This window comes from Malus domestica, chromosome 13 (genome assembly GCF_042453785.1).
Source record: "Malus domestica chromosome 13, GDT2T_hap1".
Classification (NCBI taxonomy): domain Eukaryota; kingdom Viridiplantae; phylum Streptophyta; class Magnoliopsida; order Rosales; family Rosaceae; genus Malus; species Malus domestica.
The window spans coordinates 1,279,187-1,298,628 of record NC_091673.1 but is presented as its reverse complement, the minus strand read 5'-3'; the positions used below and the strand labels follow the sequence as shown (position 1 = coordinate 1,298,628).

At 35.4% G+C, this 19,442-nt stretch overlaps 2 protein-coding genes across 2 annotated transcripts; both read right to left on the bottom strand.

Annotated features, from left to right (window-relative positions):
* Positions 1 to 2,817, bottom strand: LOC114820696 (plasmodesmata-located protein 6-like). Its single transcript, XM_029091875.2, has 3 exons — positions 1,628 to 2,817; positions 575 to 706; positions 1 to 325 (listed from the first exon to the last, which is right to left on the bottom strand). Exons 1-3 carry the CDS (start codon positions 2,349 to 2,351, stop codon positions 315 to 317), a joined length of 867 nt encoding a protein of 288 aa, XP_028947708.1. The 5' UTR covers positions 2,352 to 2,817; the 3' UTR covers positions 1 to 314.
* Positions 2,818 to 14,890: 12,073 nt separating this feature from the next.
* Positions 14,891 to 18,096, bottom strand: LOC103430617 (probable peroxygenase 4). The gene is made up of 7 exons (XM_008368763.4): positions 17,773 to 18,096; positions 17,517 to 17,627; positions 17,334 to 17,419; positions 16,285 to 16,379; positions 15,657 to 15,782; positions 15,423 to 15,572; positions 14,891 to 15,262 (listed from the first exon to the last, which is right to left on the bottom strand). The coding sequence occupies exons 1-7, from the start codon at positions 17,810 to 17,812 to the stop codon at positions 15,253 to 15,255; spliced, it is 618 nt and encodes a 205-aa protein (XP_008366985.2). The 5' UTR covers positions 17,813 to 18,096; the 3' UTR covers positions 14,891 to 15,252.
* Between the last annotated feature and the right edge of the window lie 1,346 nt (positions 18,097 to 19,442).

Genomic DNA, 19,442 nt, shown 5'->3' with positions numbered 1-19,442 from the left:
TTAGTAGAGGAATCTTCGTGCCTTTTTTTATTCTTATTGATCAAAGTTTGCATTTCACTTGTTTCAAGGTTGCCCTTTATACATCTTTCTTCCTTTCTATCTACCCTCACTGTTCTTTTGCAAAAGGCATTATGCCATAAACTATTACATCAAAGAGAGAGAGCAATGGAGGGAGAGAGAAGAAGTTGAATTTTGAAGCAAAAAAAAAAAAAAAAAAAAAAAAAACGAGACACCAAAAGACAACTAAATTACCAGGCTTAGCTAGGAACACTTGCTCTGCTTTCATCCAGAACTATCCACAATCTGCATTTTATTTATTTACAACCTGCACAGTTTGTAAAAGAGTTTAATAAGAATTATGATCTTGTATCGTATTATCTGGGAAAGGCTTACATAAATTTCTCTGGATGTCACCATGATTTTTCAAACTTAATATTTAATGTCACATACAGAGCTAAAATAAATAACATTGTATTATTGATCTGAAACATCGTAGTGCATGTAAGTCTCTTTCATATACCCAGGCTTAGGGCAAAGTGGGGTCAGATAGCAGAGAAAGAGCTTTGATTTGTACCTTTTTCATCGCGGTCCAATTTTTTCCAGAAGTGGTGAATAAATACGGTGAGCAGTGCAGCGGCTGCTACGATTCCGATGAGTATTGCAAGTGTCTTGTCAAGATCGTCATTGTTATCGTCATCATCATGATCTAAAGCAGAACAAAAATAAAAAAAAAGCAAATAAGAACATCAAACACTATATAAACAGTTCACCTTTATGCACGTACGGCAAACAGATTAAAGTACCAATCATGCAATAAAATCAATGATTAATATGGTGATTTGATGCAATTAAGCTTGGTTGGATGAGATATACGTGTGTTGGTGGACTCTACCTTTATAAAAAAAAATGATACAAATATAGTATAAAAGATGTAGTTAAAGTAACATTACTCGGATTTGTTTCAAGTAATCTGAATATCACTACTTTCATGCTAAAGTAGTAAAATGGGTCTCATTTATCCCATTGACATGCAAATTAAAAAGGAAACTATGAGCTTTTTGAAACACGAGAAAGTCCTATTATTTACTATATAACATAATCTTAGGCATCTTTACGTTTTGTGTTTTTTTACAAAGTTCATTTAGCGAGAAATGCTATTGACATTAAATGCTGCCCAACAAATAATCCTCATGCACTCATCTTCTATGTAAAAAAAAAAAAAAAAAAACATGACAATTAAGAATGTCGATAACAATTTCCCCATCCAACATCCCATCATGAAAAGAAAAGAAGAACATATTCATGCGTAATGTTTATGCAATAAGAGCCAAAGTGTCAATACTTGGTCTTCTAACTGCAAATCCATCATCAATCAAACTGAACGTAACAACCACTCTGAAAAACAAAGTACTTGGATATTCCTAATCACCACCAAACACCTCCCTTAGCAACACATACACAACACGAAACCAAACCTACTCACTAATTAAATACACTAATACATAAAAACGAAAAAAAGGAGAGAACAATCAGAAGAAAAGTGAATTTACCAAAACAACCATTTAAAGAGTAAATAACCAAAAACCAGAAAGAGGAAACCACCATCCAGGGTGGCGAACCATCTTACCATGACCGTCGTTCGAGTTATATCCCCCTTCCAAGTAGCGCGCGTAGCACTTAGCCAAGAATATGTCGCCCCACGAGCTGGTCCCGCACCCGGACCTGAGCTGTCCGACGGCTCCCGACAGACAATCCTGGCATTCGCTCGGACTCAAATCCCCGACACACTGCGCCACGCCCCGAACATTCCCTGAGCCGCTAACCCTGTATGGCTTGTAGGTCCCATCTCCGGTCCCCAGATTCGCCAGCACGGCTTCCAGGTCGGTCAACGCATCCGAGTCAAACCCATTCGACGGCCCACATTTCTTAACCACCAGTGTCTTGTCCTCCACCCCTAAGAACTTCGAGTTGTCGTACTTCACCAAGCAGCCCTCGAGCTGCAACGCGCCGCCACAGGAGTTGACGCATAGGGTGCCGAGTTGACTCGCCGCGCGAGCGACGCACTGGGAGCAGTCATTGCTGCTGAGGTCGCCGCGGCATTGGAAGAGGCCGTAAAGGGTGTCCTGGGAGCCGGCGGAGCTGCTGCCGGGGAAGGTGAAGTTGTTGTAGGTGGAGAACATGGCTGAGTTGCCCAGGGAAGTGAGGACCGAGTTGACTTTCGACTCGTAGGGTGAACCCGGGAGGTATTTTTGCTGAGAACAGCCGCCGAAGACGAAGGAGGTGGTTGCGGAGGATGATGGAGTTGCGAGGAAGGAAACAGTAAGTAGGAAAACAAATACAGAAGACATCATGATTTGAGTTGTGAGGTGGTGGCTGCAGCAAGTTAGAAGAGAGAGAGAGAAGTGGGAAGAAATATAGGGTTTTTTAATTATGAAGTGTGAAGATTCAAGGGATTGTCAATGGAGTGCCTTCAAGTAACAAATATGAATATTTGAAAAGGCATAAACTGCAGGACCTCTTTTAGTGTGTGTGTGTGTGTGTGTGTGTGTGTGTGTGTGAGAGAGAGAGAGAGAGAGAGAGGATGTAGGTGTGTGTGAGATAGATAGAGGAAGAGAGAAAGAGGGGTAAGGTTGCTTTGGGGGGAATTTACGTAAGGGAGTGAGAAACTCGATGGTTTGGTGCATATATGAATAATGATGGATTATTTTGAAGCCAAAATGCTATGGTTTGGATGAGCGTGACTCACTAACGAGTAATCTTTTCCAATGTAACAATCCAGCGTTCTCTTTACGTTATGTTACTCATTCATACATCATACATATTATTTATTAATACAAAAAATTATTTATGTACATTTATTTTCTCTTTATGTAATCCTCCAGTTGTTTGTTCATTGATTTTTTTTTTTACAAGTTTAAAAATGACCATATAAAGAAAAAATTGTGGTGCAAAAATTATTTTCCTTATTGATATTATACTATAGCAATTTAGGATTCGTTTAAAAATGCTTTTAAAATGATTGAAACTGCTTTGGTCATATTGATTTTAGATTCCAAAAGCATTTAAAGTGCTTTTTAGAATAAGTGACAGACATGTACTTCTTGCATGAAGCATCAAGTGCTTTTTAAAGATCAACTTATATTTTTACTAAGGATTAATTTCAATAACATTTTCTTCAAAAGAACTTTCAATCATCTTAAAAACACTTCTACACTAACTCTTAAATTAATCTTTTAAGACTTGAATAGCACCATATATGACTATGATCGTCACTAAAAAATTCTTTTCAATCAAACTCGTACGAAAGTATAGTAATTGATGGTTATGAAGCATGTGGGTGTTAGTTAAAAGCTTAGTTGGCTTCAAATTAGTGAGTTTAAAAGTCAATTATAGTTGAGGAGACTGGTTACGGTTGACCACGTCATCATAAAAAAGTAGTCTGCAGGATGACTTTGACAACTTCTACCGGTTGGCAGTTGGTCCTCTTTGAATAACACGCAACTTAATTGATTTGTTTATACGAATCATCGAGAGATTTTTCAGTGTAATAGTCACACGAGATAATATATTACGTGTTCTTATATAAATGTTGGGTTATGTGTGTTAAAAGATTAATAACTTAAAAATAAAAAAATTTCATCACTTACATAAAAACACGTGATGTATCATCCGTATTTTCGTCACAACTAAAAATTTCTTCAAATCATCAGCTAATGATACTTTTAAAGTTTAAATAATTTCAAAGAAGGATGCTTTTAACATTAAAATTATTATTAAATTATGAGTGTGAGTGAAAATGGAAGCTTTTAGGAACATTAACATAACGTGAGTAAATATTTTGTGGTTTGAAAAGTAGCTAATTAAGTTAGTCCATACTCCAAGGGAACCAGATCCTCCCCTGAGCATGGGGACCGGAGCGTGCTGAGCAGTCCATCTGAACTTTTGAAATTTGATCTAATGACTGTAATTATTATAACTTTTGGAAGGACTCCCTGTTTATAGCTGTTAAATCAAATTTCAAGCGCCCAGATGGACTGCTCAGCTGGCTTTGGTCCCTGTGGTCAGGAGGGGATCCGGTTCCTACTCCAGGGTCCACAATAATTCAACTGATTTTTTACTTAAAGCTAGCTAAGGCTTAATTAATGTGACTTCCATGGCCTCCTAAGTTAGGTGTAGCTTTGAATTTACATCTACGCAGACATCTCATCTTATTCGTAATAAGATAACAATCAATCCTAAACGAGTTCAATTGAAATAGATCACAAAGAGGCCAAATTAGGAACTCCGCCTACAAGTGATAAGTCATTAACTACATATACACATCCGGTCATATATGTATTACAAATTACAATAACGAATACATAAAGAGGAGAACTTTAACGAAAAGCTCCCGGTACTATTCATTTTAACGAAAAATCACATTTTTACACTAAAAAGTCAATATTGATACTATTCACTTTACCCTTTATTTTGTCCTTACCGTTAAAACTCAAACTTTTCAAGCCATTTTCATTAGTTTTCATTTTTTAAAATGCTAGATCTAAAAACATCTCTCCCTGGCACTGGTAGTAAGTACTCTATGGTTCAGATCTTTAGCAGGTTTATTGATAGAGATCAATCGTTTTTTTCCGGATGCGTTGATATTCTCCATTTTTTCCTTCTAACTATTGATATGGGGAGGGGAAGAAGACTAGAGATACAATCAAATATCTGTAACTAATCCCTACCCCTCCCTTCTTTTTTTCTTTTTTTACTTATTCTTTCTGAAGAAAAAAATAGAGTTTTAATTGCAGAAGATTTGATGTCAAAAAAAAAAAAATCGTTTGGCAAACAAAACTGCAGAAAGAAAATTTGAATTCATTGCAAGGGGCGGCCACACTTTCCTGTCCAATCGAACTAAGTGAAAATCAGCAAATTAATTACGGAAAAATGAATCTTACGAGGAGGAGAAGAAACGTATTATTTGTTCAACGTCTAGCGTGACAAGTTTATTAGTCAGTGATTACATAATTAACTAAGAGGTGATTAATCCGTCACAAGAATTAGATTCAATTTTTTTAGTCAGTAAGATGCAAAAAGAAGGATCATGGATAAAGAAACGAGCATTAAACAAACCGTAGGTAGCGTATATACTTTATTAGTTTACACCATATGATCTTATCCTTATATTCAGGCTCTTGCACGTCTCTTTTACACAAAATTATAATTAAAAAGATATAATTATTGATATGATAGAAAATGAAGTTTATGTACATTTTTCAATATTTTTAATGATAGAAACATAAGACCTACACATTTCTAAAATTGAAATTCAACTATCTACTTCATGTTCATGATGAGTTGCATTTGCACCACACGAAACAAAAACATTTTTTTTAATTTTTTTAATTTTTGTTATTTTGTGAATGAGAGGTACCAAAATTGATGTTCCCATCACCATTGTTTTTCAAATATATCAGAGTCACAACTAATATTTTATGTTTCATGATAAGTAATTTTTAATATTTATATACATAATTGGTTATATCTGGATACACACATTTTGATATTTATTTTGCATGGTCTATTTTGTAATGTATTTTAACGATCCGAACCATCTATATTTAGTACATCATTCATATATCATACTTGTAAAGAGTTAGACAAAACTAAAATTATTAAAATATTCATTTGTAGTGAAGAAAATAGACGGATATGGTTTTACAAAGAAACACTAAATCTAATCCAAAGTTTATGTACATTTTTCAATATTTTTAATGATAGAAACATAAGACCTACACATTTCTAAAATTGAAATTCAACTATCTACTTCATGTTCATGATGAGTTGCATTTGCACCACACGAAACAAAAACATTTTTTTTAATTTTTTTAATTTTTGTTATTTTGTGAATGAGAGGTACCAAAATTGATGTTCCCATCACCATTGTTTTTCAAATATATCAGAGTCACAACTAATATTTTATGTTTCATGATAAGTAATTTTTAATATTTATATACATAATTGGTTATATCTGGATACACACATTTTGATATTTATTTTGCATGGTCTATTTTGTAATGTATTTTAACGATCCGAACCATCTATATTTAGTACATCATTCATATATCATACTTGTAAAGAGTTAGACAAAACTAAAATTATTAAAATATTCATTTGTAGTGAAGAAAATAGACGGATATGGTTTTACAAAGAAACACTAAATCTAATCCAAACTGTCATATGATTTTGGGGTCGGGTGATTTTTGGTGGACATAATCTTTGAGGTAAGACATAAAAGATAAATGATACCCACAAATATATGTGTTAAAAACAAGTTCTCTTTGGTCAAATTTTGAAGAAAGGTCTAAATTATATTTATAAAGAAGAGAAGGCAAACCAGTACACATAAACTAGAAGCAAGAAAGAAAAAAAAAAACTTGTGTGTGCAAGAGATTAGACAAGCCAAACTACATACAGGTTATATCATACCTTAAAATAGGGAGTTTTAACGAAACGTCCGTGGTACTGTTCACTTTAACGAAAAACCACATTTTTACATTAAAAAGTCAATCCTGGTACTATTCACTTTACTCTTTATTTTGTCCTTATCGTTAAAACTCAAAATTTTCAAGTTTTTTTCATTAGTTTTCCTTAAAAAATATTGGTGATTCGTGCACATGTGCACTGTATCTATATTTTTAACCCTAGAGCCATTTTATTTTGAAGTATGGAGGTTATAAAGTAAATCATCCATGCTTTACGCCATGCCAAAGCAAATGTGCAGTATGAAAGACAAATGAAATGGATTGATTCCAATGTACGTGTTTTGGAAAAGAACACTCCTTACTAATATTATTCCATTCTTTGTGTCACACAAATTCCAAGTCTTTGTTAAAAGAAAAACCTGCAAGTGGGATTGTCAATTGTGGAAAGAAAAAAAGCAAGCAAAAGAAGGGAACTTCCTTTCCATCAAATGGGAAATTTCGGGAAAGGACAGATGTGATGGAGATGCAACATTGCAAGAGAAGAGAGAGGGAACAAAAGGGAGGGTCCCCTTCAATAATATGGCAATAATATAGTGAAGTTTCGTAGTTATACAATGTAAAGTGATGGTTTTGTGCCGATTAGGATTGATTGAGTTAATAAGAATCGGTCTCTTTACTAGTCAAAAGCTTCGGTTCAAGTCTCGTTGCTAGCAATAATTCTTGGTGGGTAATCTATAAAAACAAAAAAATGGACTAAGATCCTCTTTGCAAGTTCTCAAGAAGGCTTATGATATGCCTTAACTCTGGAATGAGGTAGCCACCCCTTATCCTAAACTTTTGTTATCCAAAAAAAAAAGTGAGGGGTTTTGTCTTCCATCGATGCTTTTGAATTTTGATGTGGCCACAATACATAAGATTAACAAATTGTCAGTTTGCCCCTCCATGCCACCATTGCTTGCTTTTATTTTTATGTGCTAGATTAATTAACTTCACCAGCGGACTCGGGTCAGCATGTCCATGGCCATGGCCAACCATGCCGATTGATCATGTGTAATGGTTGTGGGTGTAAACGTATTATTGAAAAGGTAGCAGATGTTTGCTCCGATTTGATTTACAACTCAAATCTCTTATATTTTTGTTCGACTGGTAAAAGAGCTAGACTTTTTTGGTACACATAACGGAATTGAATCCTAAACTCATCGTACTCGTGATTCGTTTCCCGTCATTCACGCCACTTGGGCAACCCCCAAGGCTGAAATTTGTTACTTACATGAGTTAGATTGCTTGAGTTTGTACCATTCATTACATAAGAGCAAGTACATCCGTTTTAGAGAGCAAGCGCAAGCAAGAGTACTAACTCACTCAAAGGGTACCATGTAAGTTCTATTTGAGAGCAAACACTTTGTGATTTGTACAAAGTCTTTTGGGACGATAAGGAGATTAACTTTATCACATGTGGCAGACTTATAAGGAGTTGTATTACTTAGGTATACAAGTCAGAAACATTCTTAGATAAACTAGAACTCTTCTAGCTGATTTATGCACAAGTAATCTACGGTGATAAAGTTCATCTTTGATAGGGTTTACTTAATGGGAGGACTCCTAATCAAAGACCATCACCTATAGTATATAACTGAGGTCCCTGTGCTCTCACAAAATACCTGCAAGTATACAGAAATCCTCAAGCCCCATTGAGTGAGCCTTGCTTCCGGACAGTGCAGAGACACAGAAGAGCCTCAGTTCTTTACCCTATTTCTGAGACGATGTCTTCCTCAGGTTAGTGGTTAAATTGGTATATGAGTCAGTCGTTATATATGTATATAACTTAAAAGAATTAACTTACATTTGGTATCAGAGCCCTCACATATCATCTGACCCTATGTGAAAGGTATCAAGAAATTTCATTCTGTTTTGCAGGTTATGGAACTGGAATTGTATCATCAAGGAAAAATATATACAACACGTTCAAGGATGACTAAAGTTATCCTTGATCATAAGGATATTATGTTTTTCAATCGATACATGTACCAGTGATGGTGCTTAAAATTCAAGACATGATTATTGATCATCTAAAGATGATTTTTCTTTCATGCTTCGAATTTGAGCAGCATATCATTTTATATATATATTTGAATCAAATTAATATTGTCAAACCACAAAGGCTTGTGATTTTAATTACAGAAATTCGAATGTTGACTATAAAAGTGATATGATTAAAGAAAGTTTTCACATATTCATCAATCTAAAGATGTTGAAGATGTGATTTATGGTTTGGGGTTAAAGATTAATACTCTTTACATCATGAACGTTTCCTTTTCAGTGAATCCCGGCTCTTTGAATCTCAATACAGTTGAGCCTCTTACTGGTGTCAACTACAGAAAGTGGAAACAAGATCTCGAAATCGTTTTGGGAGTTATGGACTGGGATTTGGCACTGAGAACTGAAGAACCTCCGGCACTCACTGATGACAGCACTGCAAATCAGAAATGCAAGTATGAAAAATGGCACAAATCCAACAGAATTGCCCTATTGATCATCAAAAGGAGCATGACAGATGTGGTGAGAGGTGGCTTTCCTGATGAAGCAAATGCAAAAGATTTTTTGAAGTCCATTGAGGCAAAGTATAGGGAATCACCAAAAACTGAGACAGGTAATCTCATGAATGCTCTCACTACCATGAGATATGATGGGGTTCAAAGTGTGCGAGAATACATATTGAAAATGGTGGACGTTGCTGGAAAACTCAATGCACTCGAGGTACCAATTTCTGATACTTTTCTGGTACATGTCATTATGAATTCTCTGCCTGAAAGTTATACACAACTCAAAGTTTATTATAATGGTCTACGTGAGAAATGGGATGTGAATGAATTGATAGCTATTTGTGTGAGTGAAGAAGAAAGGATGAAGAAAGAAAGGTTTGAGAAAGAGAGAATTGAGTCTGTGAACCTTGTCCAAAGTGTCACTAGGGCCACTAAATCTCATGTTCCCGATACTGCCAAAAAGGATTCTACCAAGTCAGTTCCCTCTCCTAAAAGAAACTTCAAGCTTAATAAACTTTCAGTTTTCAAGTGCTATTTTTGCAAAAAGGCAGGCCACATGAAGAAAAACTGTCCCAAATATAAGGCTTGGCTTGCCAAACAAGAAGCAAAGAAAGGTAAAAATGTTTTTGCTTGTTTTGAATCAAATTTAATTAACATACCTAGCACTGAATGGTGGCTTGACTCGGGCTCTTCTATACATGTTACAACTTCATTACAGGACTTCACAACAAGGAGAACACCAAATAAGGATGAAGTCAAAGTTTCGGTTGGCAATGGAAGAAGAGTTGAAGTCAAAGCCCTAGGAAGTGTTAGACTAAAGCTAGAATTTGGTTTTTATTTAGAGTTAGATAACATTGTTTATGTGCCTTCCATGAAAAGGAAGTTGATTTCTATTTCAAAGCTAGTGTTATTGGGTTTTTATTTTACTATTAATAAAAGGGGCTTTAACGTTTTTTATGAATCTTCTCAAGTAGGACATGGTTTCATGAGTGATGGTATGTTTCAACTTAAATTGAATCAAACTGAATATGTTTTCAACGTACAAGATGATAAAATCAAAACTCAACAGTCTTCAATATTATGGCATAAGAGACTCGGCCATATTTCTAAACAAAGAATGGAGCTGCTTGTCAAAAACGAAATTCTACCTCCATTAAACTTCAATGACTTTGAATTTTGTGTGGATTGCATTAAAGGGAAAATGACAAACACTAGAAAGGAAGGCTCAACTAGGAGTAAGCAACCCTTAGAGATCATTCACACGGACATTTGTGGTCCTTTTCCCACACAAACCTTAGAAGGAAACAAATATTTCATTACTTATATTGATGATTTCTCAAGATTTTGCTTCATTTATTTGATTTCAGAAAAGTCTAAAGCACTTGAAACTTTTAAAATTTATAAAAGTGAAGTCGAAAATCAATTGGAAAGGAACATTAAGGTTGTAAGATGTGATAGGGGAGGGGAGTACTATGGTAGATATACTGAAATTGGTAGAAATCCTGGACCTTTTGCGTTATTTCTGCAAGAACATGGAATTGTAGCCCAATATACCACACCAGGTACTCCGGAGCAAAACGGAGTAGCCGAGAGGAGGAATAGAACTCTCATGGACATGGTAAGGAGCATGATTTGTAGAACTAATCTGCCAAGTTGTTTGTGGGGAGAAGCAGTGAAAACTGCAAATTATATATTAAATAGGGTACCTTCTAAATCTGTGGAAGGGACACCTTTCGAACTATGGACAGGCAGAAAACCGAGTTTAAACCACTTGCATGTATGGGGCTGTAGAGCAGAGGCAAAGATATATAATCCAGGTTACAAGAAACTTGATTCAAAGACTGTCAGTTGTCATTTTATTGGATATGCTGAAAGGTCGAAGGGTTTTAGATTTTATTGCCCTAACCAAAATACAAGAATTGTCGAAACTGGAAAAGCAGTTTTCATGGAGTCTGATGCAAGCGTCGATTCTGGGACAAGGGTTGAAGGGTTTGTATTTGAAGAAGAAATAAACAATCAAGAAGCAGCAGTTGAAGACGTTGATCGTAACACAGCGATTATGGCACCAATAGTTGTAGTAACCGAGATAATGGGAAGCAATGATTCTGATGAACCAAGTCACGAGATAGAGGTTGCACATGACATCGAACTGCACGATAACACTGTTGTACAAGACGTGTTTGAAGAGGTTGTGATAGAAAATCAACAACAACAACACCATGCACATGAAGACAACATCACGGCTGCGGGTGCTGCAAATATAAGAAAGTCATCTAGGGTTAGAAAACCTACAACCCTAAATGATTTCGTATATTTGACACAGGTTGACACTGATCTTTCAGAGTTTAATGATCCGATGAGTTACAAAGAAGCAATTGCAGGACCAGATGCTGATAAATGGATAGAAGCCATGAAGAGTGAACTGAGTTCGATGGCAAACAATCAAGTGTGGGATCTAGTGGAACAGGCAGAAGGATCAAAACCCATAGGATGCAAATGGGTTTTCAAAACAAAAAAGGATTCAAACGGAAACATAGAAAGGCACAAAGCCAGGCTTGTTGCGAAAGGCTTCACGCAAAAGGAGGGTGTGGACTACAAAGAAACATTCAGCCCCGTGTCGACAAAGGATGCGTTTAGGGTTATCATGTCTATGGTGGCTCATTTTGATTTGATTTTACATCAAATGGATGTAAAAACGGCGTTCTTGAATGGGGACCTGGAAGAATGCATTTACATGCGTCAACCAGAAGGTTTCAAGGAGGGAGAAGGAAGAAACCTAGTGTGCAAACTCAACAAATCCATATATGGATTGAAGCAAGCATCACAGCAGTGGTACTTGAAATTTCATAGAATTGTGAAAGAACATGGCTTCACCGAGAATCCTTCAGACAATTGCATTTATCTGAAGTTCAGTGGGAGCAACTTTATCATCCTAGTTCTCTATGTGGATGATATATTACTTGCCACGAATTCTCACAGTTTGTTGGATGATACAAAAACTTTTTTGCAGAAGCATTTTGAAATGAAAGACATGGGAGAAGCGACATATGTTTTGGGCATTGAGATCAAAAGGGATAGAAGGAGAGGTTTGCTAGGCTTGTCACAGAAAGCATACATAGAGAAAATGTTAAGAAGGTTTAATATGTCTTCGTGTGGAACTACTGAGATGCCTATATCGAAGGGTGATAAATTAAGTAAGCAGCAGTGTCCACAAACAGACTTAGAGAGGAAGGCTATGGACGACAAACCATACGCCTCCCTGGTGGGAAGTTTAATGTATGCACAGGTGTGCACAAGGCCTGACTTGGCTTTCACCATTTCCGTGCTTGGGAGGTTTCAATCCAATGCAGGTGAAGCTCACTGGAATGCTGCCAAAAGAGTTTTGAGATACCTTCAGAGAACCAAGGACCATATGTTGGTGTATAAAAGAACCGAGAGTTTGGTTTTGGAAGGGTATAGTGATTCTGATTTTGCCGGTTGTCCAGATGATATGAAGTCAACTACAGGTTATGTTTTCTTAATGGCATGTGGTGCGGTATCTTGGAAGTCTGTCAAACAAGGAACTGTGGCAGCGTCAACAATGGTTGCAGAGTATTTATCAGTCTGTGAAACAGTGAATCAAGCTGTTTGGTTTAAGAATTTCATAGTTGGGCTTCAAGTAGTGGACTCTATATCGAGACCTATACAGATTTTCTGTGATAATAATGCAGCCATATTCTTTACTAAGAATAATAAGAGATCTAATGCAACAAGGAATTTGGATATAAAATATCTCATTGCTCGAGAGAAGGTGATGGCCGGTTTAGTTAAGGTTGATTATTTGGAGACTGGATCCATGATCGCTGATCCGTTAAATAAAGCAGTTCCCACCATCGTTTTCAAGAAGCATGTCACTAGCATGGGAGTCTTGGCTGGTTTTGATGCAGCGAATTAGTGGGAGCTATGCAACAGGTTTCAACTTTTATGCTAGTTTTCATTCAATAGCAATTTATGTTATGGAGGATAAGTTTGAGTATTAACAATGAAGTTTTCTTAGCTAATAAAGAATAAAGCTGAAAGGTTGTTCAAGTTTCCTTAAAGGGTTCAGTTTTTAGCTATGATAATGCATGAATATTTTGCATGCTGTTTATGATTTTTATTCATTATACAGTGTCGGACAACCTGAGGGCTTTATATAGAAGCACATGGATCGTTTTTCGATTCTGAAAGGGACCAAATGTTAGACATAATTAATACATGTTCGGTTGTGTCTTGCATGCTATATATCTTGTTGGAATCTTATGTGTTGATAAGCTTTACTTTAAGTAATTATGGGGACGGTACTCTTCAGTGTAATGAGTGTGTTGCCCTATAATTCTCATGAATGCTTAACAATGACGAAGACTGTAAAACTAAGAAGTGTCGAAAGTTAATCTCATGGCCAATTCAGATCCTTCCCAACTCCAGTATGATTATACAACTTTACAAAGTATTTGCTCTAGTGGGAGAATGTAAGTTCTATTTGAGAGCAAACACTTTGTGATTTGTACAAAGTCTTTTGGGACGATAAGGAGATTAACTTTATCACATGTGGCAGACTTATAATGAGTTGTATTACTTAGGTATACAAGTCAGAAACATTCTTAGATAAACTAGAACTCTTCTAGCTGATTTATGCACAAGTAATCTACGGTGATAAAGTTCATCTTTGATAGGGTTTACTTAATGGGAGGACTCCTAATCAAAGACCATCACCTATAGTATATAACTGAGGTCCCTGTGCTCTCACAAAATACCTGCAAGTATACAGAAATCCTCAAGCCCCATTGAGTGAGCCTTGCTTCCGGACAGTGCAGAGACACAGAAGAGCCTCAGTTCTTTACCCTATTTCTGAGACGATGTCTTCCTCAGGTTAGTGGTTAAATTGGTATATGAGTCAGTCGTTATATATGTATATAACTTAAAAGAATTAACTTACATACCATATATTATATAAGAGCAAAGCCACGTCGACTAGTTATTGGCATGTCTGCAGTCGGACTGCTGCAGACGGGGCTCGCTATTGTAGTTGTTGTTGGCCACTTGTCCATAATCGCATGTGTGTTACACTCTCCTGACACAAAGCCTTGCCCACAAGCACAAGACCGAGCTTCAGATGCTCGGGTATTTGGACTTGCTTGGCACACTACTTGCCCTTGCATTTTTGGAGGGCAAATTTTGAGCCCTTACTCTTGTCTTGCACCAACTGAAGCTGCTCTAATGAATTCATATTTGTATACACCTTTATAAATTACCTCTTATATATATATATGCGCAAGTCCCACATACATCAATGGTTCATTTCTACAAAGAGAAATGGTCAACAAAGTGCGTGGTCATTAAACAGAATAAATGGTATTATTTAGTGTCCAAAAATAAAATTAGCATTATTGATTGGTGATAGATGAATGAGACCTCAATGGAGCATTCGAACAAATAGGGGAAAACCCACAATCCATATTTTATAGGGAATATAAGGCCCAAGAGACCAGTTAGACCTACGTTTCACAACCCATATTTTGTGTCATCCGTGAACCAACGGAATTGGCAACTCTTGTGGTCCTTGGTTGAGCAACGTTTGTTTGAATAAATTAAGGAACCTTGGTTGAGCAACATTGGTTTGAATAAATTAAGGAATTGAAACACAAATAGCATAGGTGGGTTATTTTTGACTGTTGATGTACCAAGACACCAACGGTTATGTTTAACCCACATGCATAGCTGCAGATTATAATATTTAACTGCATATAAAAATCTTGAATTACTCCGCCTTCAACATTCATGCTCGCTCAATGACCCCTCAATTAAACACATAATTAAACATGCAACGTCTAACTCGAGCCACTGCCATGCAAACATAGATGATTAAACGGAGGAGAGCAATCGAATCATTCATGTGCAATATACTATTTCACTGTATCAATACAAATATCAAACACTACAGATCTCCCCCACGGGAACAACTAGTTGCGAGGTCTTCCGTGTGATGTCTATGCAACAAACAACTCAAGCCGTAGAGGAAATTGTGTGGATGGTATGGAAATCGAAAAATAAATAAACGATAACTTATTTACACACATGAATGGATGAACTAACAAACAACTTCCACAATCTCTGAACAATATCAACACACAGCGCACAATATAAACACCGGCATACTTTCGATCATCCACCGGGCAGGGCCAAATGGACAACAGCAGCCTATACAATCTGCCAAACTTTTTTCAGACAACACTGCATCAAGAAAAATTAAAAAAATAAAAACTCCCAATATATAATTCGTCTTGCTTGCTTCACAAGGTTCATTTACATGTAGCCAGTAATTATTAACTCGTTAAAATGTTTAGGAACATATTAATAAATCCAGTATGGTTGAATAATTAGAACTAATTACTCTTTCTTTTTGTCTCCGTCGGATTTTTCCTTCTCCATGCGTTCGAACAAGGTTCCGTCGTAAACAGCTCTAACGGTATCTTTGTGCAGCAAACCATTCTTGTCCTTGCAGAGAACGTATAAGATCTTCCATTCTGTATAGGCAGCAACCCTGCATTTTATATTCCATCGTTAATTTAGTTATGTTCTCTCTTTTATATTTCAGCAGGACATGAAATATATATGAGAAACTTACCATCCTGCATAATCCTTGGGAACCCTATTAGTCTTTAGCATGCCCATCAGTTCATCTGATGTCAACGAATTTGGATGCGTATGGGCATGCTTTGCAAAGATTTCTTCAAATTTCAACGGAACAAACCTGAAAAATTGTAATTGGAGAAAAATAATTAAATACAAAAAAGCTGAAAACATAATCCAAATTCCAAAAGGAAGGGGATTGGAGAGAGGTAAAAAAAAAGTAAGAACAAGAGTAGTTAAAAAAGGGTAATGCTTGTGTCTCCTAGAGGACTTGTCTTCCCACTTACGATTAACGAACTTTTATCATCCGAACATTATAATCGAAACCGTTTATTTTTTTTATCATTATCTTGATCATATGTGCAAAAAAATTATTCAATTTGAAGATCTTTTAGCCATTCATATACATAAAACATATGAACATTTAATCATAAGATTGCTCATTGTAACCAAAATTATTGGTTGGTATAACACGTAAGAATAATTTAGTTGTTCATGTTCTTGTGCAAGCAATAACAATTAAAGCTATTTAATACAGCATCCATCAGACTATATATAATAAGAAGATTATATTATACAGAAAATTGATATCAATTAATTAATTAATAATTATACGGTTATACCTTCCTTCAGTATCATAGACACCAGAGTCACTGCCATGTTTTGCTTTATGGATATTTTTAACTTCAATTGGGAAAAGTAGAGAAGGAAACTTTCCCTGCACCAAACACAGAAGCAAAAGCCACGTCACTTCTACTCAACGTAATAGCAGCAAACGCGTCGAAATAGACAGAATTTATTCCCCCCTATAACACATGTTCTTTCTTCTTTGTTTGGTTAATGCGTCACAATATTCTTACAACAGCGCACATTCAACCAAATATTCAATAATATTGTAAAACAATTTTTTTTTTAAGTTGCAACGTACAATAATTTTACAATTTTGTAAACAAACGAGAATTTTTTCTAATATGAACTATTTTAATCTATAAGAAAAAGAATAGAATTCTTTTGAAAGTACTTTTAACATATTTTTTAGTTTTAAAAGCGTTTGAAGTGTTTTTTTCAAGATTCATTTGCATTTTTACCAAATATTAATTTCAAAACATTTTTATCAAAAATAGTTTCAATCATTTTAAAAATACTTCCAAACGATCATTTAAAATAATAATATATTGTTCTAACCAACTTGTCTAGAATCAATAAGATAACAACAATTTAGTCCGGATTTTCTGGTAAAGGTCAAGCTAAGTTGCTTTAGTGCTACTTATCAAATCAACATTTGTCACGAACACTATACAACCCTACTGGATATTTTCCTCCATCTATAAACATGTGGACGTGAGTTTTTGACACATGTCCTAAATATAATATTTCACAAAGAAAAAGTTGGTAACTCAGAAAACAAATATTCTAATCTGGGAATGAAATTTTACTCTTTGCCGTCGCAACATAGTCTAAAGCTTTGTACTTGTAAAATTTTCCTTATAAAAAGTTTTGTTACGAAGTGAGTCAATCTCGGGACTTCCGATGCTTGAGAGTTTGTTTGTTTTTTATTTTTTATTTATTTTATATTTTTTTAAAATACAAGAGGAGCGAATCGAACTCATAATTTCCGATGCATACGCGAATGATAACCCTAGTGAGCGGAGTATGAGAGTGAGAGAGATACCTGGCGAGTCTTTTGACTGAGGGCAGCGTTGATGAGAAAGGCACTGGTTGTGGACAACAAAATGCCACACCCGATCGCACGAAAACCTGTTAATCACAGAGATTATCACTTTTAATTAAATTCTACAAATTATGATAGACCGGTTTTAAAGAAGGAGAAAGGCAACAAATAATTGACAAAAACCTTGAAAAGTTTCCCAAGGATAAACAATGCCATCGCGGTTCCTGTCAAAGAAGGCTACATGTCTCTGCAGAACGTCCTGTTCGTTGGGTACAAATTTCCCACCATTATTCCCTGCATGCATCACAATTTATGCCGATATTAATTAGCATATAATTCACTTCAATACATATATAAACCCTTTATTTAACTCTAAGCAAAACGACCGGAAAGTTCATGAAAACCTAGAGAGAAAGAGAGAGAGAGAGGAACTGCATACCTTGCTGCTTATTGTTTTCTGACAGAGAAGAGGAACCCATATTTTTCAGAAGGATTGAAAGCTTGAGAGGGGAGAAGAAGGTAAATCTGATAAAGTGGAATGGCAGTGAAGGAGAGTTATGAAAAGAACCGATCGACAAATCCAACCTAATAACGAGCGGAGCAACTTTAGAGGGTTGTGTGGGTTTTCTTTCCTGAAATGTCTGGTTTTCAAACACACAAACTAATTTATTTATAAAGGGCCAAAAGGAAGTACAAAATTTAATTTAAATATCTGGAAAGGCATGGTGATAGATATTCTACAATTATTGGAAATTATTGTGTTGTGGAAGCTTAGCGGTGCAATAACGTCCTAAATGGCAAGTCCCCACGCTGGCCCTACACGTTGACGATCAATTAGCCTATTGCCACCCGTTAATGCGCGTGACACCTCGTTCTTCTGTATTTTATTTATTTATTTTTAGAATTTTAATTCTTAAAAATAAATTCTAAAAAATACTCTACGTGAACGAGGTTGTTTCTTTTGAATTTTTATTTATTTTTTACTATTTTACACTTATTTAATTAAATTTCTCTTTAAGGGGAATTTTGGGCATTTATCAATATATCTCTTGTATGTATAAAGGAGTACCTCAAAATATGAACCTTCGGCCATAAATTGCTCCTCAAAATGTCCAAAAATACAATTTAATTGACCATATTTTAACTTTTTAATGAATTTGAAATTTAAAACTTTAGGAAAAAATAATAATAAAAACAAACCCCATACGTTAGCAAGTGACATTTTACCACAGTGGTGTAAAAGTGTTGAGCCCTTGCATGACGGTGTAGGCTCTACTCTGACTGTGGCTAATCTAACAAAATATATAAATAAAAAACTTGATTTCTAAAGCGTAAAGTTAAAGAGACTAAAGTTATAGACAAAATTTATAAACTAAATGACTTGTCACCAATATGAATAAACATGTTTACTAACGCTTAAGTGATAACTCAATAATCAACTTTCATATTCTTTAGTTTACAAAATTTTATCTACAATATTACTCTTTTCTAAATCTTCTTTTTTTGTAAAATTCCATAAAAAATTAATTTTACATAAAAAAGTCAATTGCCACACCGTCTCACTAAATTTGGTTTCTTCCTTTATTTAATGTCTTTTTTTATTATTAATTAGGAATATTTATTTACTATTCTTTTGATAGCAGAGTCATAGACATAGGGAAGCGATCTCTCTCTTCTCTTAGACTCTCGCCTTCTTCAGAGCGAGGAGGGCATCTTCCCAACGGCACTTCAACAATTTTTCAAAATTTTCTTTTCTTTATCTCTTTTTTATTTCATTTTGTTCAGCCATCAAGCTATCTACTTCGGAGAATCCTGAAAGTTTTTGCTATGATATCTTAATTATTGTTCTTATAGGATAGCATGCCTTTTTGAAACCCTTCATGTTATTTTCATTTTTCTTTTATTGACACCGCATTGAACACACATCCAATTGTGTATACTCAACATACATTATTATCTTATAATTATATGTTAGAGTGCGTTGTTTAATTACGAAAAGCAATGTATAATAATTATTAGCTGCATATTTAACGTACGTACGCAACCCTACCTCAAAACGATGCTGCGGAAACCAAAGACATTAAACTAACACACGAATAATATACTTTG

Coding starts and splice junctions, on each gene's coding strand:
- LOC114820696 (XM_029091875.2), bottom strand. CDS start 2,351: ATGATGTCTTCTGTATTTGTTTTCCTACTTACTGTTTCCTTCCTCGCA. Junction 707..1,627: donor TAACTCGAACGACGGTCATG/GTAAGATGGTTC, acceptor GTTCTGCTTTAG/ATCATGATGATGACGATAAC.
- LOC103430617 (XM_008368763.4), bottom strand. CDS start 17,812: ATGGGTTCCTCTTCTCTGTCAGAAAACAATAAGCAGCAAG. Junction 17,628..17,772: donor AGAAAACAATAAGCAGCAAG/GTATGCAGTTCC, acceptor TGATGCATGCAG/GGAATAATGGTGGGAAATTT. Junction 17,420..17,516: donor TCCTTGGGAAACTTTTCAAG/GTTTTTGTCAAT, acceptor TGTGATTAACAG/GTTTTCGTGCGATCGGGTGT.